This window comes from Arvicola amphibius, chromosome 12 (assembly GCF_903992535.2).
Source record: "Arvicola amphibius chromosome 12, mArvAmp1.2, whole genome shotgun sequence".
In the NCBI taxonomy this organism is placed as follows: Eukaryota; Metazoa; Chordata; class Mammalia; order Rodentia; family Cricetidae; genus Arvicola; species Arvicola amphibius.
In genome coordinates this window covers 44,651,203-44,676,773 of record NC_052058.2, presented here as the reverse complement: position 1 = coordinate 44,676,773, position 25,571 = coordinate 44,651,203, and the positions used below count along the sequence as shown (strand labels likewise).

Here is a 25,571-nt window from a genome sequence, read left to right as displayed (position 1 = left end):
ATTTTATTTGAGATAAAGGTCTTACAGTGTAGATCAGGTTGGCTCAAATTTGCTATTCTCCTGCCTCAGTTTTTCCAAGTACTGTGATTATGTTTGCACCACTACACCGCACTCAGTGCTACTATTTTACATTAACAGTGATACACACACATACTTGTAATAGATATTTTTACAGTGTTCATTGTTTCTTGTACCTGTATTTACTTTTTAATACCAAGAACCTAAAGTTTAACACAAAATTATACTCAGCATCTGTAAGAGTAATGAATAATATATCAAGATACTGACACAGATTGCTGGTTCTCTACAGTGGTGCTTTTGCCTTCTGGTGGCCTTGACAATATCTGGAGGCAGTTACAGTGTAGCACTTCGGAGAAGGCCTGCTCCCCAGGACAGTGCCCATTATAAAAATCACTGTCCCGAGAGTACAGGACAAGCCACACATCAAGATACATACAGACACAGAAGAAACATATCTGCTCTTACAGATGTTTGAAGTATCTACTGATTGGGAGTAGAAAGGACTATTTTATTTTTAAATCAAACCTTAGTTTCCTTTGGATGAGAAAATCAAATTTGTCTGGAATTTTAAGCTAAAACAGACTTTTATAGTAATTTTAACATGAGAAAAATACCTCTTAGACAAATTTCTAACTTATTGTATCAATAAAGTATATTTTAGTGAAATGGCTTAAGCTTGAGGCCTAAAGGATGAGAAAGAGTCATAAATGTGGAGATTCTAGACAGGGTGGAATGGGTCAGGGTCCTAAGGCAAAAATCCACCCATTCTTTCTGAGGAACTGAGAGGAGAGCAATGTGGTGAGATGCAGGCAAAGGACAGAGCAACCCTGAGACCTCATTGGCATCTACAGCCTGCAAGCCTTAGAGAAGAGTTTGAAGTACTGTGTGAAAAGTTCCTGTGCCCGATAAACCTCTCTGCAGGCATAGTAATCTGAACCAGACCAAATTGTACCGAATTAGAAAAGCCCGGGTTTAATTAACTTATGAATGACTTTCCAGGTCCCCAGAGAGGAGGGGTCTTGAGGTAGAACTTCCACCCAAACATTCCAGACTCTTTGATATATGGATGCCAGGGGCTGGGGTGTGACTTTCATCCAAACATTCCAGACTCTGAATATATGAATGCCAGGGACTGCGGTTAAGCTTCCATCCGAACAATCCAGGCTCTTTGGATATATAGACACCAAGGGCTGAGGTGAAGCCTTCACCAAACATTCCAGACTCTTTGGGTACATGGATGCCAGAGACTGGAGTGATGCTTCCACCCAAACACTGTGGAGTTAGTGAAGTGAAGTATCCCAGTTGGGCATAGGGCACAAGCCTGTCTTAGTATTTGGGATGAGTAGGCAAAAGTATGGTGAGTTCAAGACCAGCCTTGGGCACATAGTATAAGACCGGTCTCAAAATAAAATTTTAAAAAGGAAGAGAAAGAGTATTGGAAGAGAGAGAGAGAGAGAGAGAGAGAGAGAGAGAGAGAGAGAGAGAGAGAGAGAGAGAGAGAGAGAGAGAGAGAGGCATCCTACTTCATGCTTTTAGGTCATCTGTATAGAGCACAGATAGAAAAGGTGAGAGTGTAAAGATGGTGGTGAGATTTGGTATCAGAGACGGAGGTGGAGGAGTGGAGATGAGAAAAATACATGAGCTTATGTAGATGTGTTAGTTTTCCATTGCTAGGGAGAACCATCATGACCAAGGTAGCGTACACATGGCAGCAGGCAGGCATGCGGGCATGGCACTCAAGCAGCAGCTGAGAGTTCACATCTTGATCCACACGCAGGAAGCAGAAAGGTCACTAGGATGGCAAGAGGCTTTTGAAGACTCAAGCTGCTCCCTCGACACACCTCCTCTAACAAGGCTAATCCCTCCCAAATAGTTTCACAGGAGACCGAGTAGTCAAACACATGAGTCTATGGGAGCCATTCTCATTCAAGCCACCACCATAGATGATGAAAATTCAATCTCAACTCACACTTGTTTCTGCAATACCTTGTGCTGTATCCGTATTGTATTAATTATATGTAAGCTGTAAAATCTTTTCTGAGTTTTCTCTGGTGTAATACACTTGTCCTTTTCAATTTGAGTGTGCCTTTTATATAGCATCTCTTCTTTTTGTTTTCATGTCTCCATAGTGTTGAATATTCCATTTCTATTTTTTCAAGAGAAAGGAAACCCTGTTCATCCCTTCTGAAAACGAGAAGATCTCTAAGCAGTTTCACCTACGCTATGATGTTGTAAAGGACCGGTACATCCGAGTTTCCAACAACAATGAATACATCTCCGGATGGGAGAATGGTGTGTGGAAAATGGAATCTATATTCAGAAAAGTTGAAACAGACTGGAACATGGTAACTTAATGCATGAAACTTTAAAATATGTGTTATTATTTAAACAGATATAGGTTGCCTTAATTTTCCAGCTATATATAATATGAAAGCTGATATAATTGCTTTTGGTAATTCTTTAAGTGGGAAAATAAAATCCTGTTCCCAACATTTCATCAAAAATGCATTAGAGATTCTGCACTTCTATCAGGGATCCTTCTTAATGAACCAAGAATGGGTTTGGGATTGTTACACTAGTAATTTCACAAATATTTTTATTTAGCTAAAGAAATAGCATAAAACCAAACAATAAAGCTTAGAATTTCAAGGTGTGCATGACCATAATGATTATGTAGTTGGTAGAAGATGGACATCTTCTGGAAAATTGTCTTTATCCTAAATCTCCTAAGCAGAAAGCAGAATGGAATTGAAGTTTTCATTACTCAGGAACTAGTTTGTACTTGCTGAGCTGAAGAAGGCTCGTGTTTCTCCCTAGTCAGCAGTGTCGCTAGGGAAAATAATAGTAGAGAAAACGGTGGTACGTGGCAGAGGTGCGGTGTGCTGAGAAGCAGGGCAGCTCTGGCACACTTGTCTTTTGTCCTCCACACTTGTGTGTGCATCTGCGGACATTTGCTGTTATATAGACCAGGCCTGCTCTCAGCTAGATGAGTGAGCGTGAGTCCCTTCTCTTACCATCTAACAGGGAAACCATAACAGCCGTCTTAACTACCATGCAGCGTGCTATAATAAGATGTCAGTGCATCACTATGGAAACGCTGAGGTAATTAGCTATGGCTGTGGGAGTTGGGCAGATCTCCACAGAACAGGCATATTTGAGCTGGACACTGAAAGATGAGTAGGTGTTCATCCAAACAGCAGGCACATATAGCCTGTTTGGATACGTGGATCAAAAGATAACACTGTAGTCAGAAAGAGTACATTGTATGTGGAGTTAAGAGATGTGAATGGGATGCAAAGGTCATTAAACAAAAAGCAGACATGTCTATTTGAGACATGCTTTGATTAGTGTAGAGTAGAAAACACTTTATGTTGAGTGAATGTGTTTCTGGCTATAGAATTTAAATCCTATAAAAATGTGTTAAATCAATAAAAAGTACTAGAATTATGGAGAGAAGGGAGGAAGCTAGAAAGAGAGAGAGAGAGAGAGAGAGAGAGAGAGAGAGACTCAGAATAGCAATTGTCATTAAACCTGTCTCTCCCATTTCGAGCCATCAGCCGTCTTCAGTTGTTTCCCCTCTCTGTTGGATGGTAGGCAGCTCCCAGCTCCTTTATTCAGTGACGTCCCACACAGCGTGTATCAGCAACCTGTTTCTTACGTCCCGAGGCCACGTGCTTGTGCGAGATTTTCTAGCCTCCAAATACATTGTTCAATAATATCTAAATTGAAAGGAACATAGAAATCAATACAAGATGAGTGCACTCTTTGAGAGGCACATGAGTCTGTCCTTCACCTTTAAAAGCAAGGTTATGGCTGCCTAGTTCATCTGTATATCTGCCATGGTCCTTTTAAGTATGTGCTGTTTTCTCTGCTGGGAAAATGTTTTCCAAAATTCAGTAGTTCCTGAATTGAGTATTCTTGCAGAAGTCACCTGGCTGTTTCTCCAGCCTCCTCTTGCTCGGTGCTCTGCTGTGCAACTACTCTATTTTTCTGACTTCTCCTCAGAACCTCAGCCACCCTGCCCTTCCTCCTCTTCCTCCTCAGAACATCAACTACCCTGCCCTTTGCTGTCTCCTTTGTGACTGACTGCTTGTCCTCAGCGCTTGCTTAATGTCCAGGCCCAGCTAACTGGGACTTTCACCGTTTGTAGATTCTTTTCACTATGTGCTGTGCATCTTGTCTTCACGTTTATTCAGCAGCTGTGTGTAAGAATAGACTTGTCTCTCTTACAGCAGTAGCATCTTCAAGATCTCCATTTCCCATTTCTTGTCATACTCAATTATCTGGTGCCTAATACATAGTCAGTGCAGCCTGGTGAGTGTCAGAAAGAGTGATTGAATATGTGGGCTGAATCTGCAGCCTTGAGTGCGCCTGTTATCCTTTCTCTTTATCCCTGTAGTGCTCGGTGTGCACATGCTCACAAGATTTCCATCCATTTACACCTCAAGCTCGACTTTTGAACGTTTTTCCTGTCACTATACTCACTTGTGTCGGGAATTTTTTATTTAGTCACTTAGCATACATGCAGGTTGAAAAAAGTGGTTAGCGTTCAGGGTGAAATAAACAAAGAAACAGGCCACAAGGGGCCTGTGACTGTGCTGGCTAGTTTATGTCAACTTGACACAAGCTATGTCCTCCAGGAGGAAGAAACCTCAATTAAGAAAATGCCTCCATAAGATCAGGCTGTACACAAGCCATAAGGCATTTGTTAATTCATGATTGATGAGGGAGGGCACAGCCCATTGTGGTTGTGGCCATCCCTTGGCTGGTGGCCTTGGGTTCTATAAGAAAGCAGACTGAGCAAGCCATGGGGACCAAGCCAGTGAGCAGCTTCTCTCCATGTCCTCTGCATAAGCTCCTGCCTCCAGGTTCCTGCCCCCGGTGAGTTCCTGCCCTAGCTGCTTTTGATGATGAACTGTTGTATAGGCCTGTGAACACAATAAAGCCTTTCCTCCCCGAGGTCTTTGGTTGTGGTGTTTGTTTCATCACAGCAATAGTAACTTCTAAGACCATGACCTAGTATAAGAAGGATATGTGGACTAGCAATTTGATTGATAGCATAAGTTCTAGAAGAATACGAATCTCAACTATTGAAAAAGAGAAGATTTTTTAAAAAGTCACTAACTTCCTGATTCAGAAATAAGATGTGGGTAGGCTTTTGTAAGAAAACAAATGGAGAGTTTCTCAGCTTCAGGGCACGATATGAAGCAGAGTTTAGGATCATGGAAATAGTGACTAGGGACGTACAGAGGTGGAAACACAGTGTGCTCAGGGAACAGTGTATAGAGAGGAATATGTAGAGCAGTGGGGAATGAAATTGGAGGAGCAGAACTCAAATTACCTTGCATTTATTTAATCAGGAAGTATGGGGTTCTCAGGCAGGTGATACCATGATTGTACTAGTACCCCAAAGAAGTAACTCCAGAAGCTAGGGGTGGAATGAGTCAGAAATAGCACAGAAGGATTTAAATACAGAGCAACTGAAAGTGGATTCATGAGCAATACCAGTGTGCCAGTAGTGAATTAAAATCCCTTGAAGTCCGCCGCTCTGCAGGGCATCTGTGGGAAGGGTGCCCCAGGGTGCCTGTGGGATGAGTGCAGTGATTAGAGTGAACCTCAACAGTCCAAGCTGAAGTTCTTCAACCCTCACTAAAAGCCAGAAAGTCTCAGCAAACGTTCTCAGTTCTGAAATCCCACCCATTGGTGTAGCTGGTGTCATGCACTTCACCCACAGGCTGTACGTGCCCTGGTGCCCTGGTGTACTTTCAGATGCCGAAAAGGCTGGGATGGGTTGCTGGAGGAAAAGCTCCTTGGTTTCCGGTTTTACTGGAGTTCCTGCTAAGGTCAGAGAGTAGCGTGTACCTCTTCAATACACCCAGGGAGTACATATAAACATGCCCGCTGGAAATGAAGCCTGTAAATATAGGCAGAAACTGGTCTGTGAGGTAGGACGTTGTAGAGGATGCAGCTTCAATTCCTATCACGTCAGGTGGCTCACAACTGTCTATAACTCCAGCCCCAGGGGATTGGAATCCCTCTTCTGACCTCCACTGTCACATGCACTTACCACACACACACACACACACACACACACACATATTTGGGAGCTTAGAGAATATTTTTTTTCTCCTAGATAAGTTAGAGTTACTTGTCCTGCTGGTGTTCGTTATTCATAGACATGACCATAATCAAAAGCCTTTCTATAGATCCTATTATAGTATACTTCAGGCTACCAAACTAAATATTCCTACCGACATCCAAAAGTATCATTTTATCATTTAATTGGGTAAAAATACCATGGACAGAATATAGTGTATGAAAAAGAAATAAGAATTAATATAAATAGGGTTTAGTTTGTTTCGATAATATATTACTTTAGCATAAACACCCTTTTATTTGCTCACAGTGTGTTTGGATTTTTAAAGCACTGGTGAATTAAAAATATAAACCCTAATGATTTTTAAGTTTCTGTGTTCTTAGAAGCTGCTACCTTTAAGACTAAAAATTAAATTTATAACCAAGCAGTTCTTTCAGGCATGTTCACAGCTTTTATAATCCCTAAGTTACAACCAGTGCTGCAATTGTGACCCAGACCCACACAATTCAATCAAGGTAGTTCTCAGAGTGAGCTAGTGACTTGAGATTAACTTGACTGTCGATGACTGTACTAGAGACCCGTCCACTAGGAGAAACATGGACTTAGAAATGTTTACTGAAATAGAAATGTCCATTTTTGTCTTCACTGCTTTCTCCTAGACTTAGTTCTTTCCAATCACCTTTCTTGTAGCCCCTTTGTTTGGCTTCTCTTTCCTAAATAACTGTCTTTAGTAGCCACTCCCTTACAGGGGCATTCAGGCTGTGACTGTTCCTTAGATGGAGACCCAGTAGTTTAAGATGGTTGAGACCAGTGACTCCCAGGGAACAAGGAACCATCACAGGGTCCCAGGGTCCCAGGGTCCCAGGTTCTTTTTACAAATAGCTACAAGAAAAAGAGTGGGGAATTGTGAACACCAGAGGGTGCTATAGTGAGGTAGTCCTGAACTTACATGGATTTGACAGCTCCACACTTCTGAGCTTATGAACAGCAAGCAATGGTTGACTATACACATCCTGAGGCGGGGTTGAGGCAGGATCATGCTGTCTGGCTGTGGCTGGTCTGAAATGCAGAGATCTGCCTGCCTGTGCCGCGCAGGTGCCTGTGGCAGTGAGCCCAGAGGGGAAATCAGATCTTCTGTAGATAGAGATACAAGAAGTTGTGAGGCACCTAATGTCAGTGCTAGGAATGGAATTCAGGTCCTCTCCAAGAACAAGACATTCTCTTAACAGCTGAGTCATCTCTCCAGTCCCCAAGACCGTCTTCTTAGAGCAAGACTGTTCAATAGATACATTATCTCTAATTACTAATTCTGATAACATTTCACATTAATGAGTATTGTCCTCGCTCTCGCTAGGGTTTCTTTTTTTTTTTTTTTTTTTTTTTTGGTTTTTTGAGACAGGGTTTCTCTGCGGCTTTAGAGCCTGACCTGGAGCTAGCTCTTGTAGACCAGGCTGGTCTCGAACTCACAGAGATCCGCCTGCCTCTGCCTCCCGAGTGCTGGGATTAAAGGCATGCGCCACCACCACCCGGCTAGGGTTTCTATTGGTATGATAAAACATTACCAAAAGCAGCTTTAGGAGGAAAGGGGGTTCCATCTTACACCTTTGTAGTCCTGAGGGAAGTCAGGCAGGAACTGAAGCAAAGGTCATAGGGGCAGCTGCAGGGGGGGCGGGGCTGCTTGCTAGCTTCTTCCTCATGACTAGTTCAGTTTGCTCTCTTATACAGTAAAGACCACCAGGCATGGGCCTTCCCACATCATCTAATCAAGACCATACTCCGTAGACTTGCCTTCGTGTGTGTGTGTGTGTGTGTATCCAGTTTATTTTGTAGAGTTAACTAAATGTGCCCCCTTTAAGCAAGTGAATTTATCTAGCATTCATATTTTTTCATTAGAATAAACTTAAATTGCTAAAAATAAAAAGTGAACTGCTTTTCTGATTTTCAGGTGAGATGTGCTTCTCAATACTTGATTTTTCTAGTATTTTTTTTTAAAAAAACTGACTGGTGCTATATTTATATATGCTGTTTTCTATTCTACCATGTTCTAATCACTAGTAGCCTGGAGTATCTGGCACTAAGATTGATTCTGAGTTTTGTATTCACCTTACCCAGGTCATTCCTCATCTATAATGTACCCCAAGTACAGCTTCACTTTCCAGATACTTTGTTGCAGAATAAAGTTTTCATCACTAGCCACAGCTTCTGTAGTGTGTTTCAGACTTGTGTTCTTGAATTTCTTCCTACAAACACACAGTTTAGAAACACTATCTCAACTTATACTAGGCATAGCTTCTGGTAAGTTATTGTTTTCGGCCCCTTGCACATTAATGTGAACCATACTTATATTGTTGAATATGAACTAAGAGCTATAGATGCACATGTTTTTCTTTATATTCTTCTTTCTTCTGCCATTTGGAATAATCAGGAAGGGTATTTTTCTCAATTAAGAGTCCCTCTTCCCAAATATATCTACCTACAAGTAGATGTCAACCCACACAAGTATATCTAACCTGGAGAAAAATAGAATAAGTAGAATAATGTGGTTGATTTCACCCAATTATAGAGACTAGAATACAAAATAGTACATATATATAGTAAGACGCTGCCACAGTAGGTGTGACTCATATGGTCCTGTCAGCCATTTGCCCCATATTTACAAAGTATCAGTTTTCTGTTTCTAAATGAACTAGTCAAATTTGAATATCTGCCCATTTGTGTGTTATATAATTACATATTAATGCTTGATAACTACTTCATGTTTATTAGAAGCCTCTCCCCATGAGTTCAGTGCCTGTACCCCCGAGCCCTTTTGATGTGGTTATATCACACAGAAGCCCAGGAAACTACTACACTAGAGTGAGGAAAGGCTGGCAAGTCCAGGCGTGATGAGATTGTCAAGGGTTTGGATGCTGAAAGTTTAGATTTAAGGCAAGAGCCTGGGACCTGAGATACATGCTAGACTAGGCAGATGTCATGGAGAGAGTGAGACTTGATGAGAGAGCCTGGGACAGAGCAGTGGAGGCAGGGCCAGATGCAGGTGTTGTTCTGTCTGACTAGTGCAGACAGAAGAGTACTGGGCTAATAGAGGGAGTGAGTGTGGGTCAGCGTAGAGAGGCCGGGGCATAAATGTGAGTCTCGTGACACACATAGAGGGCTCCTGTGGCAGGACAGACTAGAAACAGCCAGTAGACCTGGGCTCCTTAAACCATGACTCTAAGGTGGGAAGGAGCACTGCTTGTGAGCGAACAGGGAGTGCACCAGAAAGGCAGGCCTGTGTGTCACCTTGGCAGCTCTTAGTGGTGGCTGAGCAGATGTCATGTCCACGGAGAGGCTGTGGCCTCACTGTAGGAAAGTAGGCCTGAAAATCCTGACTGAGGAGTTGAGTCCGAACTCATCAGTCATTTGTAAGAATTCATGCTCATGATAGCTCCTCTTGATGCTTCCTTTAGATAATGAACTTCTAGAGAGACTGTAGTTGAGGGGACACATGTACTATGATAACTTTCTGCATACCAAAAGATGCCACAGGAAATATTGCTGACAATGACAGAAAAGGCGATGACAGTCTTTTTAGTCAGGAAAATTTCATTTTTAATGATTATGTGTTCATGAAGTAATGAGACTTTAGTTTTCTACACTGTTTGATTTCTTCCGAAAATCCCTCCCACTTGCCCTGACTTTTAGGTGTATTTGGCCCGAAAAGAAGGATCATCTTTTGCATATATTTCCTGGAAGTTTGAGTGTGGGTCAGCTGGCCTGAAAATAGATAATGTTTCCATCAGAACGAGTAGCCAGAGCTTTGAGAGTGGATCCGTGAGGTGGAAACTGCGGTCTGATGCAGCTCAAGTCAACCTGCTGGGAGGTGGGTGCCAGGGTGCTCAACATCTGTGGGCTGCGTGCATTTGGCTGAGATGTGCCAACAGTTGCTCCCATTGCTATGGTAAAATATTTCATCTCATTTTGTGTTAGACAGGTTGTTGGGTGCGTGCGTACGAGTGTGTGTTTGCTTGAGTGCATTGTGTGTGAGTGCATGTGTGTGTGTTTGCGTGGTGAAACAAATGCAGGAAGAAAAAAATAATTTCTTTGTTCCAAAGGATAAATTTCTTCTGTAAAGAAAAATGTCTGCTTTTAAAGGGTTAAACTGTGTCAGTCCTATAAGAAGTGTGTTTCAAACCTCTCAATGCTTTTCAGATTACCAAAACTCAAATGCAAATTCTTTTTTCCCTCCAACAGATAAAAATATTCGTTCCTATAATGATTTTTCTGGTGCCACAGAAGTCACATTGGAAGCAGAATTAAGCAGAGGAGATGGAGGCGTTGCTTGGCAACATACCCAGCTGTTTAGGCAAAGCTTAAGTGACCCTGGAGAAAATGGCCTGGAGATAATTATAGAATTAAGTGACCTCTGAAAACCTGAACTTCAGGGAAAAACTGGCCACAGTCAGGGACTGGCCATGGCCTCCAGTTGCGTGTTAGCTCAATGCACGTCTAGTTGGCAGTTCACTGCCCTGTCCAACAGGTTTCTTTTGCTGGGTGTATATCATGTAATCCTCATTAAAATGTATCTTCATAGTGTGGACCATAAGAAATCTTCAATTAAAAACTGACTTCTATCTGTGACTAAACTTTGGTGTAAGGTATTTGCTATAGAGTAACCAATTGAAATTCTAGTCTAAACATGGTTGGTAGACTTGTAAGAGAAAATAATGGGATTCGTGATTAAATCTGTTCGTGACTTATAAAATCTGGGGCTGCTAGCCACTTAATGTTTTCTGATTAGATTTTCCCAACACTCTTGATTTTGAATAAATATGAAAGTCAAGTATTTCTTAAGTTATATGCATGAAGGTTTTTATGATTGTAAATGTATGGATAGTTAAATAAAGCAAATTATTTTGTCTTATACCTTTCAGTGCTTATCTTTACTAAAAACAGGCTTTTCTGGGTATGATGAACATTAAAAACTACCTCAGTGTACACAGGTTCTGAAAACATTTAACACAACTTAAATTCAAAGATACATTGCAAATTCCATAATGTATGGGAACTTGGTAGCTTTGAGTTATAAGCTACCTCATTGAATAAAGTATTCTTGGCTTTGAAACTGCATTGTATGAGAAAGGTAGGTAATGTGAATGAGATCTGGCCCCTAGACAGAAAGCAGATCACATGTCTTGGTATACTATACAGTAGCTCATCATAGTTTAAGTTCTATGAATCTGTTTCTAGTTATAGGTTTTAATGCCAATTCAATAAAAATATTAGAATCATGGAAAGAGTAGCAATTGTCATTAAACTTCATCTCTCCTATTTAAATCAGCATATTTAGCTATTTACCAACTCTTAAATTATAGGTCAACTTTTGAGAATTACTCCCTTGCTAAAAAGTTACATTTTTCTTTTTCTCATAAATATGTTCTAGCATGACCCTGTGTAAAACAATCAGATAAACTGAATAAAGGAGGATGAAGAAAGAATACAAGGCTACACTTGGCTACATGAGACCCTGTCTTTAAAATCATCTGCCTTGTTTAGTTTTTTAAATAACTTATGTATCTGAACTTGTTGATATGTCTTGAATATTAATCTTATGGAACTCTCAGACTTGGAATTATTCATAGCAGCCAAAATGGCCAGGCACCTGCAGCTGGAGAGATTGGACAGCAGCTGTGGCTTGGTGAGGGCATTAGCTCTGCTGAGCTTCAGCGGTCAACCCTGAGATCCGGAAACCTCCAGGTCTACAGCTCTCTGTCAGTGCGATGGTGCTGGACTTGCTGAAAGAACTGCTCCACTTCATCTTCCCAGAGACTACATTCCAGCTTTTACTGAGTCCTTACGTAGCAGAGTAAGGAGCAAGGGCAGTTGAGATTGATCTCAGGGCCTTGCATATGCTAGGGAAGTGCTTTAGCTCTGAGCTGTCCCCAAGTTTCCACACTGAAATGTCTCCCGTGAGAGTTTCAGTGCAGAGAAACCAATAGACGCTAATATATTTTTTAATTGTTGAGGGATAGTATGGAAATCTGAGAAAATTCTTATTAGTTTGTGAAGAAGTACAACAGTAAGGGAGCTGGTGAGCTAGGTAAGCAGGCTGACAGTCCTGCCTCACTCATAATCCAGGTGCTCACAGAGGGCTCACTTCACAGAGTAGTTATGCTCTTGCATAGTAACCCTCTCCTGTATAGCTGCAGAATGCATTGAGAGGGGACCAGGAATGGAATAACCCCAGGCCAGGCCCCTGATCCTGCTTCTGATAGTTTGGCCATTTGCTCTGGTGGTCATTGCTCATAAGACTGTAAATCCCACATCTCCCTCCCCCCCCCCACCAGTTGTACTGGCTGCTTTCTCTGCAGTGTTGTTTACTATTGGTGTTTTGTTAAATATTCCGTCCTCAAAGCAAGTAGATCAGTTTACAAGGACAGAAGCGCCTCTGTAGTGAGAGCTGTGGGCTGCTTCCTGCCGCCCGGCTCTCGGCTGCCTGGCTAACTCAGTTGGTAGAGCATGAGACTCTTAATCTCAGGGTCATGGGTTCGAGCCCCACGTTGGGTGCCATTCCATCTTGGGCAATCGTCATGCCTCTTCTGTCTGGGCAGATGCCATGCCTCTCCTCAGTGAGACAGACACGATGAAGCTCTGGCCCAAGATGGACGTATGCTAGAATCTTCCCAGTAAGGCACCACATCGTGGTGCTACACAGATTATTAGAAATGGGTTAATCAAGATGTGAGAATTAGGCAATAAGAGGCTGAAACTAATGGACCAGGCAGTGTTTAAATGAATACAGTTTGTGTGTTGTTATTTCGGGGCATAAACTAGCCAGGCAGCCGAGAGCTGGGCAGCAGGAAGCGGCCCACAGCTCTCACTACATGCCTTTAACTGAGAGATACTTAGAGAAACGTTCACCTTGCCATGGAATTTTGAGATCCACAAGATTAGAGATGGTTTAGCTTGGACTTGTCATTTTCTCACAACAAAAAACACACAAGACCAAAAAAAAAAAAAAAAAAGAAGTTAAATGACTCATCCAAAGAGTTCAGTAAATGGCCATAGAGACAAGATTCTGTCCCAATCCCTTCTTCCCAGAATGTAAAGCTACAGACTCAGGAGTTTATGGGTACCATTTTATGGATGTTTCTGGGATGCTTTAACAGCAGTGGTGACTGGGAAAGGCACATTGTTCTTAGAACCCCTGACTTCTCTATATTCTAAATTCTAAGGGTGTGTAATAATAGAAGTGTTGTGGTTTTCCTTAGGTTCTGAGGAAATCTCACAAGCTAATAGATTCAGGCATGCCTTCCTTAAATACTTTGGAGAAAAATGGAGACTAAGCCAATGCAAGTTCCAGCTGATTTATTACACATGGTTGTTTCCTCTAGATTTGCCAAATTGCCTCATCAACACTAGATAGCAGGTATGTCTTATCCCCAGTGTATAGACTTCAAACTGAAAGGCCAAGTGGAAGCTAACTGCAACAAGTGAGAGCTCACTGTCGTTCTTAATTTGTTCTCCCCTCCCGAGCCTTCATTGTTTTGAGACAGGGTCTCTGTAGCCCATGCCAGTCTCAAACTCAGTGCAATCCTCCTGCTTCAGACTCTCAAGTGCTAGGATTACAGAGACAAACCACCAAACTCGACCTTTTGGTTGTCTAAAGACTTATTTAGCAATCTGCAGTTTCTAACTAACAGGCAATTCATAAGTAAGCCAGAAGGAGTTCCAGAAAGCTAAATCGCTACTGTAAGGCCTGGCAGGGCACATCACAGAAACACACTGGACTGTTCTCACGCTAGTTTACCAGTTTCCAAATGCTTAAATTATTAAATTATTTTAACTTAATTCAAACAAGGTAGTCCTAGATCACAAAAATGCTGCGTCCACCCCCAACTCTACCCCAATACTTGAAGTGACTGAGAAGATTTCTGATATGTTATCCCAGAATTTCCTGCGGGCCTTCACCTGTGTGCACACAGATCAGCTTTCACGTGTGTGGGGTTTTCTTTATCTAAAATGGACGTGCACCCTCTTAGTGCTGTTTTAGAAATATGTCCATTTCCAGTCTCATTTGACAGCGCAGTATTTTGTAATTTATACATAACCCTTTATTTGCAGGGTCCCATTTTCCCTTTTTTTTTATTATTGCTAGCATTACATTCTACATGTTTCACATAGAACGTATGCAAAGATATGTGCATTCAAAATGTTGGTTACTACACACTTAGCAATGGTGTTAAAGGACAGCTCTGGCCTCCCTTTTTTGCAAAAGCTAAATTACAGTGGTGGCAGCCAGCCAGTATAGCCCGCCTCCTCAATCCCGTGCTCTTGTTCCCCCTTCCGCACAAAATTAGAGCTGGCTCTAATGTCCTTTCAGCTGATGAAAGCAATCACGTGGTCTTCTGAGGCTTGTCATGAAAGGCCTTGACTCTCTTGGATTGCTGACTCTGGAGGAGCCAGTCTCTGTGACACTGGAATAATCTAGCCAGCTCAGGAAAAGGTGAAGCCTCACTCCAACAGCCAGGACGAACTAGCCTTTTCAGAGTGGCTTGGAGACTTGAGCCTCCTGAGAGCATGCTGCCCAGATCGGAGCCGGCTCACTTAGGACCAGGACTGCTACATTCCTGGTGTGTGCCAGAGCCTCAAGCATCAGTGACCTTAAGGCACATGGAGTGATTTTGTTTTGCAGAAATATATAGCGAAAATAGCAGTGCTATTTTTACGTTTCTAGAGGATGGAAAATATCTAGTTTTAATTTACATTTCTATGTTTACTTATGAAGTTGGTTTTTCAGATACCACTTTCCTTAGCTATTTTTGCTTACTGCTTAACTTCCTGTTTACTTATGTTTCTTAATAAAATTGCATGTTAATATTAAGAATACAATGAAGCCAGGCAGTGGTGGTGCACACCTTTAATCCCAGCACTCGAGAGGCAGAAGTAGGCAGATCTCTGTGCATTTGATGCCAACCTTATCTACAGAGAGAGTTCCCAGAATGGGCTCCAAATGCACAGAGAAACCTTGTCTCAAAAACACAAAACAAAAAAACAACAACAATAGAAAGAGTATGTTGGTGTTTTTAATAACATATGGACTCAGGTGCACACACTAACATCGTCACCTGTTATGGTGCCTGACATCATTGTTCAGATATTTTGTGTTTAACATCGGGGCTCCCCACAGTTCTCTTCCTGCTTGTCCTCTTGTGGACAACCTGGTGATGATGATGCCCGCTGTGCCCTTGAAAACACTGGAGCTTTCTTGTGCTCTCTCTGCAGAGAGAGCAACCTCTGTTTCTGCATCCTGGTGCCTTGTTCATCTCAGTTTTCTCCTATGTTCATGGCTTTTCTTTAAATGTTTGCTGTATTTAGGTTAGGGAGCAAGCTGATCCTGTCAGCAGCCAGCCTGTGCTTCAGAACACCTTTGCAGCTTTCCTTAGCACCACTTCCCCAGGGGATGGTGGGCTGCAGAACAGTGTAGGGGGGGCGGCTGGGGGGGTGGGGTGGAGTATGGCATTCAGCTTGAGCTTTGCCGCAGGCTGCAGCCGCTTTCCGTGGGCAGAGACCACTTGGAAGACTTTACCTCACTTACCTGCATGAACGTTCCTTTGTCTCAAGGATTTTCTTTCTTCCCCTGGAGTTCTTTCTTACATAAAACATTTACATAATTCCAAAAATGTCCAGATGAATGTCCAGAATTTGCCTTCTCACCATGGGTAACCATATGAATTCCTTTGAATGTCTTCCTCTTTTCTTTTTTTTTCTCTCCTTTGAAAATGTAAGCAAAAACCACCTCTCCTTTTTGATTCACTACAGCTATTATGAAATACTGTGAGGGTCTCACCTTGCCTTTCTGCTTTGCTTTGTTGGGGTTTAAGACAGGGTCTCAGTGGTAGCCCAAGCTAGCCTTGAACTCTGGCCCCTTTTGCCAAAGCTCCCAAAGTTCCAGGAGTTTACTTTCTGTACATCTGTTCCACAACTCCTCCATTCGTATTTTCCCCCAACTTACTCTTTAAGAGCTTCTTCCTGTTTTCTACAGCGGTGCACAGCGGTTTCCAGCGGGGCTTTGTCTCCAGTCTTTTTCCACAGAGACTTTTGAACAGGAAATATGGATTTGGGGTGTATATTGAGAACTGAGGTGGGGTGCCCACTGTGTCTGTACAGACTCATACTTCCTGTGCAGGTGCAGCTGGCAAAGCCTCTCTAGAGCAGGGTGTCTGGAGGCCCCAATCCCCATACATCCCCCGCAGCTGTGAAGTCTCCTGCCAATCACTCCTCACTAACATGTTTTAAGAACCCATGTTTTTAAATATTCTGATTTTGTGTAGATCAAGTGGAAAAATCAAAGCTAAATCAAAAATACATTTCACTTTTTTTAGCATTAATTCATTGGTGTGTGTGTGTGTGTGTGTGTGTGTGTGTGTGTATGTGTGTGTGTGTGTGTGTGTGTAGAGTCCTATATAAAAGTTACTTGCCTCTGAGTGCTCTGCCCTACAGGAATGTTCCCTGTATATGGATGTGTTTATATTTCAAACATTTAATATAACTGCCTTATATTACGAGTTGCTTAAAGCAAGATAATTTGACATGCCGAGTAACCTGTGAAAAGGCAGAAAGCTGCATCACATGTGGTTAGGATCCATGAATAGGTTGCTTTAGTTTCTGGTAATCATTATTCTTATCAAGCCTGGAATGTAGGCCGTGTAGGAATAGCTCTCTCTATAGCACACACCTTTCCTCAACTCCTTGCAATCACCGATGAAACAAATGTACTCCGTTCTTCTTGCCGTCTCCAAATTCATACTGGGAGTGGCTCTCAGCATGTTTTATAAGAAATATCCCCAGTGCATTTTGGGAAATGCTCTCTGCAGAGTTGGCCATCCAAGTCATCATTAGAAGCTGGCCATGGTGACACATACTTGTAATTCCAGTACGCAGGAACTCGGGAGACAGTAACAGGACTGAGGCACAAGGCCAGTTTAGCTCCATAGAAAGACCCTATTTTTAAAAGGAACTCATTACTATCCTTAGATGTTAATCCTAGATACCCCTGCTATTATTTAGTAGCCTACTATTAAGAACCAACACAGGAAAGTATAAATAATAAAACTAAGGATAGCAAAGTATGAGACAATGTACTCTCCTCTCAAGAGTGGATGGATCTTGGGGCTAGAGAAATGACTCTGTGGTTAAGAGTTCATCCTGCTCTTTTACAGAACCTGGCTTTGGCTCCTGGCAACCATATTGACATGCTGAGCTTGCAACTGCCCGTCACTCCAGCTCCAAGGGACCTGACACCCTCTTCTGTCCTCCATGAGCCCGTGCACGCAGAGCAATATCCCCCCTCACATAAATAAATAATAAATCATTAAGTAATATAAACCCTTTCTTTCATCTGCTTCATCGTCTAATTAAAAACAACAGTACCAAAGCCTCTTCAGACCCTCTTGTTCCCATCTTCCCTTCTCCAGAGGTGCTTCTCAGTGTCTCTTTGGTACTCAGGTAACTCGGTTCTCCCTTCTCTAAAAGCACCTGCCTTCAGAAATTTAGTTTGTTTACTCCGCAGTCTCTTGCTGTGCATCGCAGCCGCTAACACACTACAGATGTGAACATCTGCAAGTCTGTGTAAATGGCAGGAAGCATCGCACATGGTGCTCTGCAAGCCGCTGTCTCAGTCACTTGGTGAGTTCCTGACACAGAGTTTGTCCCTCATCATCACACATCATCCTATCATGTAAGGGTACCCACCTTGTTTCTTTCTTGGCACCCTAATGTGTTCATCAGAAAACACCACACACTGGAAGCCATCCTCTCTGTAAGGTGTGTTCGGGAAGATGACCCATCTTCTACTACTCTCTAATTGTTAAAGTCATGCCTACCGGAAAGGGACTTAGCGGGAAGAAAGCAAAGTTGCTGGGGAGGCATGAACAGTGTGCTGAAAGCTGCTCTTGAAGATGACCAAGAGAGGGGCAATGCGTGTGACTGCAGAGCTCTTACAGCTTGGGAAATATTTAGGCTTTGGGGAAGTAAATGTTTGGAAAGGAAGGCATTTTTCTCATACTGAACGCTTGACTGGAGAGACACTGTCATCTGAAATGTTATAGTGTCGCTTGCAGATGTAAAAGACTCAAAAAGCAAAGAGGGGCTTTGATCCTCCTTTAGTAAACACAGCCAGCAAAGAGCTTACACGTCTTGTAAACTCAAATTTGAAACATTAAATGCTGAAGCGGAATGATGGCAGGGCTTTGGAACATGAATGGCGAGGTAGCCGGACTCCAGAGCTTTACGGCTGAGGAAAAGAAGCCACACTTTCCCTTGGATCCAGACCATCCCACGGCAGCAGAGGCGTTAGCACTGACTGGAGCTGTGGCCGGTGGCTCCAGCATTTCCTCAATAAAATATTGCTTTCTAGATATACCAAGTTGCAGATGAGCTGCCCAAAGACACAGTGAGAGCCTAAAGTCTGCCTCCTTTAGGGGCAGGGGTGTGGGCATCTTGCTCTGTAACCTTGTCCACCTGGCACTCACAATCCTCCTGCCTCAAACTCCCAGCCAGGCTTCTGCTCTCCAGATAAGTTTGAGCAACTGAGCCCCCAGTTAGATGAGCCACACCCTTTACCCTCTCTCCCTCCATATTCCAGAGAATCCTGTGGTGCTATGCTCACAGGGTCATACAAAGGAAGCATGATTCTTATCACTAGAAACATCTGATTTCTCAAACTCTTCATATGATAAATCATGAGGTTTAAAAAGTTTATTTATGGAAACTTTATTTTTTCTTTATGAGTGTAAGTTTATTTTTTCTCAGATTGAATGCAGAGTTGTGTTTAAGCCTTGTTTTCTGATAAAAGCGTAATTTTTGTTCCACCCATTGCAGAATGAGTTGCATGAAGATTAAATTATACTTCTATTTATGAAATAATTCCTTCCGTGAACTGTTGGTGAATGTTTTACAATAAGAGTTCATAAATAGAATCAGGAAGGAAAGAAATTACAAAATGTGCATTTGATATTTCTGCTACTTACATTTCTTTTTCCTGAAGCTTAGAGCCTGGGATCTTAGGGCATATCAGATCGTAGGATGAGGACTGCATCCTACCATAGGGCCAGGACTGCTCTCACCATAGAATGAGGATTGCATCTCACCAGAAGAAGGAGGCACTTGGAAGGTAGACATCTGAGCCACACAGGTGATTTTATGTCAAAATTCTTAGACTCTGGCTTCTTCCACCTTTCCGGAGATAGGATCTCCACCGTGCGGCACTGCATACACCATGCTACGTGACCTGCAAGCTTCTAGGAACTCTGTCTCCTCCTCCCATTTTGCCACAGAAATACTGGCTTTGCATGCGTGGTTTTGCGCAGTTTTAAGTGTGTTCTGGATATTCATACTCGGTTCTCACACTTGCTTAGCATCTTCTAGCCTCTTGTTACTTTTTTTTTTTCCTGGTGGGCTCTCATTCTGTAGCCCAGGCTACCCTGAAGCTCTGCGTGTGCCCATCCTCCTGCCTTAGCCTTCAAGTGCTGGGATTCCAGATGTGAGCTACGATGCCCTGACTCTAGTGCTCTCCTTTTTTCAAGGAAGAAACCAGGCCATAAACAAGCCAACCATTTCTAGACTCATAGCTAATATTTGGGATATTACAGTGGTTACAGTGATAACATTTCTTATTTTACCAATGTGTTTTACCCTTAGAATTTCCCATGATGTTATGGAGGCCTTTGCTTGTGTGTTGGTGCTAATGAGAAAGGAGTGAGTTCAGCTTTCTCTAGTTCCTTCTCTAGGACCAAGCTTACAGAGAATATGGGGAAAGCAAGGGCTGCTCTTGAGTCCTGGCCCACTTCTCTGTGCACATACTCAACCTGCCTTACTGATTTATTTTTTAGGTTCATCCAATGTGCCTGTCTTCTTTCACACACATCAAGGATCATAATGTTGGGCTTGGGGTTACTGGATGGATGTTTGCAAATCAGCTGAATATGTGAGCATGTGGATTCTAGCCATCCTAATAGTTACTGCTGGTGTGCCAAAAATACCCGACAACAGTAATTGAAGGAGGGAAAGGGTTCCTTTGGGCTGACTGTCTGGGAACTCAGTTTATCATGACAGGGAAGATCTGGGGACAGGAGCGTGAGGTAGCTGGTTGACATTGTGTGCACAGTTTGAACGATGGGCATGAGTGCCCATGCTCAGATGGCCTTTTGATATTTTCCTTTTTACTCAATGTGGATCATAACCTATAAAATAGCACCTTCCACATTCAGGTTCTCTTACAGACATGCCCAGAGGATAAATGACAAATGAAAATTAGGCATCATATGGTGGCCTTACTGAGAATGGCTTCCATATGCTCAAATGTTTGAATATTTGGTCCTTAGTTGGTGAGACCATTTGGAAAGGATTAGGGGTTGTGACTTTGTGGAAGGAGGTGTGTCATTGGAGACAGGCTTTGGGGCTTCAAAAGCCCATACAGTTAGCAAACACTCTCTACCTCAAGTGGGTAGATATATGAGCTCTCAGCTACTGCTCCAGTGTCATGCCTGTCTTCCAGCCGCCATGCTCCCCTCATGATGCTCACGGACATTGATCCTCTGAAACCATAAGCACCAAATAAACCTTTCCTCTGTAAGTGGCCTTAGCCATGATGTCGTATCACAACAATAGAAAAGTTACTAAGACACATCATAACCACTTTTGCCTACAAAGAAATCTAGATCCAGCGTTGAAGTTTGCACTGCGGTTGGGGCTGTCTTCCATGGGCCCTTTAGTGGTTTTCAAAGTTGAGACAATTTAACCTTAAGCAAAGCATCAAAGAATCTTAGAATAATCATTTGATCCAGATAAAAATGGTACACATCACAGAAGCTTGCAAGTTGGGTAAAATCTGTGAATTGGTTGAAACAGCCCCTGCGGATTCCATGTATGGAGTCCTCTCACAACCCTGGCTGATATCCCACTCTGCTAAGTGTCAGGGTAGGGATCAGAACCCTGTTAGCTGACAACGCAGCTCTGCTTTTATGTCTTCCTGGATGACACTGATCAGTCACTGAAAACAAGGGAAATGAAGCTGATTCAGTGATTCTGGCTAGTATTAGACGGCTCTAGGTAACTGACTCTATATGCATATTCCTTTGACTCCTAGCTCAGAAATCTTCCAGCTTTTTTGATTTCACACGCTGTCTTTCCTAATTGTAGAGTGAGTGTCAAGCTGTCCATATGCCAAGAACTGAGGGAGATGTGGGAAGTCAACTTCTGCTTCAAAGTTATTTAAAACACTCTTAATTCTTTTGAGCTATAGCCGGCTATTGTGGCAAACTAAGTGTAACATTTCTCTCCCCGTTCTAGAGTGGCGCTGCTACTGGATAAACTCCCCTTGTGCTGTTGGAACACTGGAGACTAATTATATGTGTAGATGGTTGCAAGCCAAAGCCGACTTGTTTCTCAAGAGTTTTGCCTCCAGCCAGTGTGATGATACTAGACAGTTCTCACTCTCAGGTACAAGACAATACCTGTGGTGGAACCTGCCAAGGCCCAACAGCAGCCACAGAACAAGTTTTTCACGCCCAAGTGCAATCAGCAGATCGGGTGAGGCAAGAGCTGATGTAGGGACTTTTGATGCCTGACAGTGGGAATTAGCTTTAAAAGACATCTTAAATGCAGTCCAGTTTGGTTTCAAACTCCCTGGGTAGCCCAGACTGGCCTCAGCCTTGCAAGTGCAGGGATTAGAGGTATGTGTTATCATGCCTGGTTAATATTTAAAATATTTTAAGAATTATCTTTACATGACAAGCACTGTCATGCAATATTCTTTTCTGCTTTATTTCAGTCTTATTAGCTGCTGCTATTTGGCTTAGAGAATGTCAGAAACTTGTGCATCTATGTTCATCTGATTCAGTTTGTACCAAATAGTGAAGAACATTAAATGGGGTCATTTGAGGTAGAGGCAGCAGTGGCTTTTGGAGGATTGACAATCATTTTGGGGGTTCTTATTCTAAGATAATTAGAACCTTGCATGGTGATTACATGCCTATAATTCCAGCACTCAGAAGAGGCAGGAAGACTGCTACAAGTCTGGCCAAGGTTTTAGATATTATATGCTGAGCCATCTCTCTTGCCCCACAGGCAGGCAGGCAGGCAGGCAGGCAGGCAGGCAGGCAGGCAGGCAGGCAGGCAGGCAGGCAGGCAGTTGCATACACATAAAAATTTCAAAAACTTGCCGGGCGGTGGTGGCGCACGCCTTTAATCCCAGCACTCGGGAGGCAGAGGCAGGCGGATCTCTGTGAGTTCGAGACCAGCCTGGTCTACAAGAGCTAGTTCCAGGACAGGCTCCAAAGCCACAGAGAAACCCTGTCTCGAAAAACCAAAAAAAAAAAAAAAAAAAAAAAAAAAAAATTTCAAAAACTTTTAAAAAAGGAAACCAATGAGTATTCTGACATTCACGAATACACACCCTAGTTTGTTGATGAGTCTTACTTCATAAGTCTGTTTACCTGCCTGTCTGCATACACACACACACACACACACACACACACACACACACAAGCTAAGACAGTGTCTCAAAAGGTTTGGTGGAAAATGGTTCAGTCATTGACTGTTCCTGTAGAGGCTCTGTTGTGTTCCCATTGCCCACACTGGGACTCACAGGCATCCATAATTCAAGTTCTAAGAGCTCCAATACTCACTCTGGCCTCCCAGGACACTGCATGCATACATGTGGATCACTGGCATACAGGTAGGAAAAATGCATGTGTATATATATTTGAAAAACTTTTTAAAAAGGAAAATGAGTAGCTCTGACATTCATACACACCCAAGTTTGTTGATGTTTCTTGCTTCATAATTCTGCTGTGGGGCAAGAGAGATGGCTCAATGGTTAAGAGCACTTGCTGTTCTTTCAGAAGACCCAAGTTCCCAAGGTGTTGGGGACTGCAGACCCTCAGACCCTGAACTTTCTATGACCCCTTGCCTGCCAGAGTAAACAACTTGTTTTCCTATGCTTGCAGCTGCTCTGAGCATGAGACCCTCATGAGTTCCTGATGGCAGGGCAGTGGTTTCTGGTGAGCTTGCAGCTGAAAAATCATGAGAGCTAGGATATGGCCATTAGTCAAGAAGAGCCCTATATAAACTGCCCTGGGACACAATAAAATTGGCATTCTTGTTCAATGATGATCTCTCTCCCTCCCTCCCTCCTTCTCTCCCTCCCTCCCTCCCTCCCTCCCTACCTCCCTCTCTCTCTCTCTCTCTTTCTCTCTCTCTCTCTTTCTCTCTCTCTCTCTCCAGCCCCTTGCCCAACCCACGAACTGTCCCATGGTGCAGGTACCACACCTTTGGTGATCACAACCACTTGTAAGCCCAGCTCCAGGAGATCCCAAGCCCTCTTCTGGCCTCCACAGGCATCCATACACACATGTGTAAAATATTAGTCTAAAAAAGTTCTTTTAAAATTATTTTTATTATTAGTTTATTTGATCAAGAGGGACACACTGGCCACAATGAATACACTGAGGTTAGAGAATAACTGTGTGGAACTGGTTCTCTTCGTCCATCTTTCTGTGGTTCCAGGGATCAAAGTCAAGTAATCAGGCTTGTGTGGCGAATACCTTTGCCCATCCGGCTGGTCTCTTAAGTCTATTTTATAGTCAGATCATTGACACAATTGAAAGGGGAGGGTTGGGAAGTGCAGATTTGGTCAAAGTTTCGTTCTGCTATGTCCTCGCTGGGCTAATGTCTGTTTGTACAGACATAGAAAAGGAATAATGTAGTACCTATTGAGTTGTTAGGAAGATTAAATAAAAATATAAGATAAAATAACAGGGCTTTATTGTGCAAAAGCTTTCAGGCAGTCATGGGTAAAACTGTAGTCATTAGCAGAATCTAAATTTAAAACTAGAGAAAGGGTTACTGTGTTAGCAACTAAAATGAATTGCTGTGGAGTAGCATAGGAAAGCTGTCTTATTTAAAACAGAGAACAAACGTTTTTAATGCTCAGTTCTTGGAAATCAGCCCAATCGAGTTCCAAAATGTCAAGTATCACAATGAAATCAGCTTTGACTTAGGAAGAAAAGGTTTTCGCAAGCTGGAGAAACGGTGAGCTTGGAGTGTTTCCGAGGCAGAGTCTGCGGCAGTTAATGTTAATTGTGTGCTTGATAAAATCTGTAGCCACCTGGGAGACACGCATGTGTGGACTCTCTTGATTACTTTAATGTGGGAAACCCTGCATGGTGAGTGCCGCCGCTCCCTGGCTGAAGCTCCAAAGTTGCCGATCCTTGACTGGGGAAGCAGAGGAGGGGGTTGTGCAGCAGCTTTCCTTGCTCTCAGCTTCCTGACTGCGGACACCACGTGACTGACTGTAGTCTGGACCTCCTGTCACCAGGAGCTATGGCCTGAAGTGTGAGCTAAGGTAAAAATTTCCTTTCTCCCTTGTGTTGCTTTTTTCCTGGTAGTTTATCATGGCAGCAGGAAGAGAAATTAAGACAGGGTCTCACTCTGTAGCTAAGGCTAGCATTGGCATTGAATTCCTGGCAATCCTCCTGCCTCAGCCTCTGAGATTGCTAGGATTGTAGGTATAAGCCACTGTGTCTAGCTAGAGAAGCCTCTGGTCAGAAGAAAGACAATGAAGAGAATGGTGCCATTGTCACACTGACGGTTTGACATCTGCCCATAATTTAGAACAAACAACGCAAAGGCAACTTTAATTTCTTCAGAACCTTTTTTATGGGCCTTCTTTTGGGGCCCCTGCCTACTAAACATGGAGAAGCCAAGGCACAAGCCGAACCACAGGCCTAGTGTTACATAAGCTCTCAGCAGGATGGGAACTGAAATTAGTTCACTTAGTTTATGGAAGCATCTGCTGAGTCCATACCAATTCTAAGGTATGAAGCTAAGCACCAGGCCACCAGCCCCACCTGCCACCACCACACACAGAAAACTCCTCTGTGCAAGGATTTAAGATATCCTCTCTGCTGTGCCAATGGGGACCGGGCTCCTTGGCAACCCAGAGCTGAGTGTTGCCCTGCTGTACCTGACTGTGAACACACGTTCAGTTACTCTCCGCCATTCAGCAAGAGGCCGCTTTTGTAGGGCTATGGGTTCTCTTCCTGCCCACCAGGACCTCCCAGAAGTTTCTAGATCCAGAAGGATTCTCTTTGATACCAAAGAAGAAGGGCCCCTGAGATTCCCCCGGAAGGTTGGGTTTCCTCTCACTGGAATCCCAGTTGAGTGCTGACACACAAATACTGTCACTCTGGTAGCCTCGGGATGACAGGAGCTAAAGTACCTTGCCAGGGTTCAGTGATAGTCTGTGGTGACTGCTCTCTTGCATAATTATGGTCTTTAAGGTCCAGCAAACAAGCTTTGCAGCCTAGGTCTGAAAGGCTCAAGCTAGCACAGCTGAAGCAATGTGCAAACAAGGCATTGAGAGTGGGATGATATCACGTGGAGGGCTGGAACATTGTGGGTCCAGGGGGGA

At 43.1% G+C, this 25,571-nt stretch overlaps 1 protein-coding gene across 5 annotated transcripts in view; it reads left to right on the top strand.

Moving 5' to 3' along the window:
• The window catches only part of Ngly1 (N-glycanase 1), a 66,792-nt gene extending 49,307 nt beyond the window's left edge, over positions 1-17,485 (top strand). For 3 of the 5 annotated variants that reach the window (XM_038309515.1, XM_038309513.1, XM_038309511.1), the window contains 3 exons: positions 2,181-2,366; positions 9,803-9,980; positions 10,352-11,023. In XM_038309515.1, coding sequence (XP_038165443.1) covers positions 2,181-2,366; positions 9,803-9,980; positions 10,352-10,527 — 540 coding nt within the window. In that variant the 3' untranslated portion in view covers positions 10,528-11,023. Of the gene's footprint in view, positions 1-2,180; positions 2,367-9,802; positions 9,981-10,351; positions 11,024-17,319 lie in introns of those variants that run through there. The other 2 variants (XM_038309512.1, XM_038309516.1) reach the window with 2 other exon arrangements.
• The last annotated feature ends 8,086 nt before the right edge of the window (positions 17,486-25,571 follow it).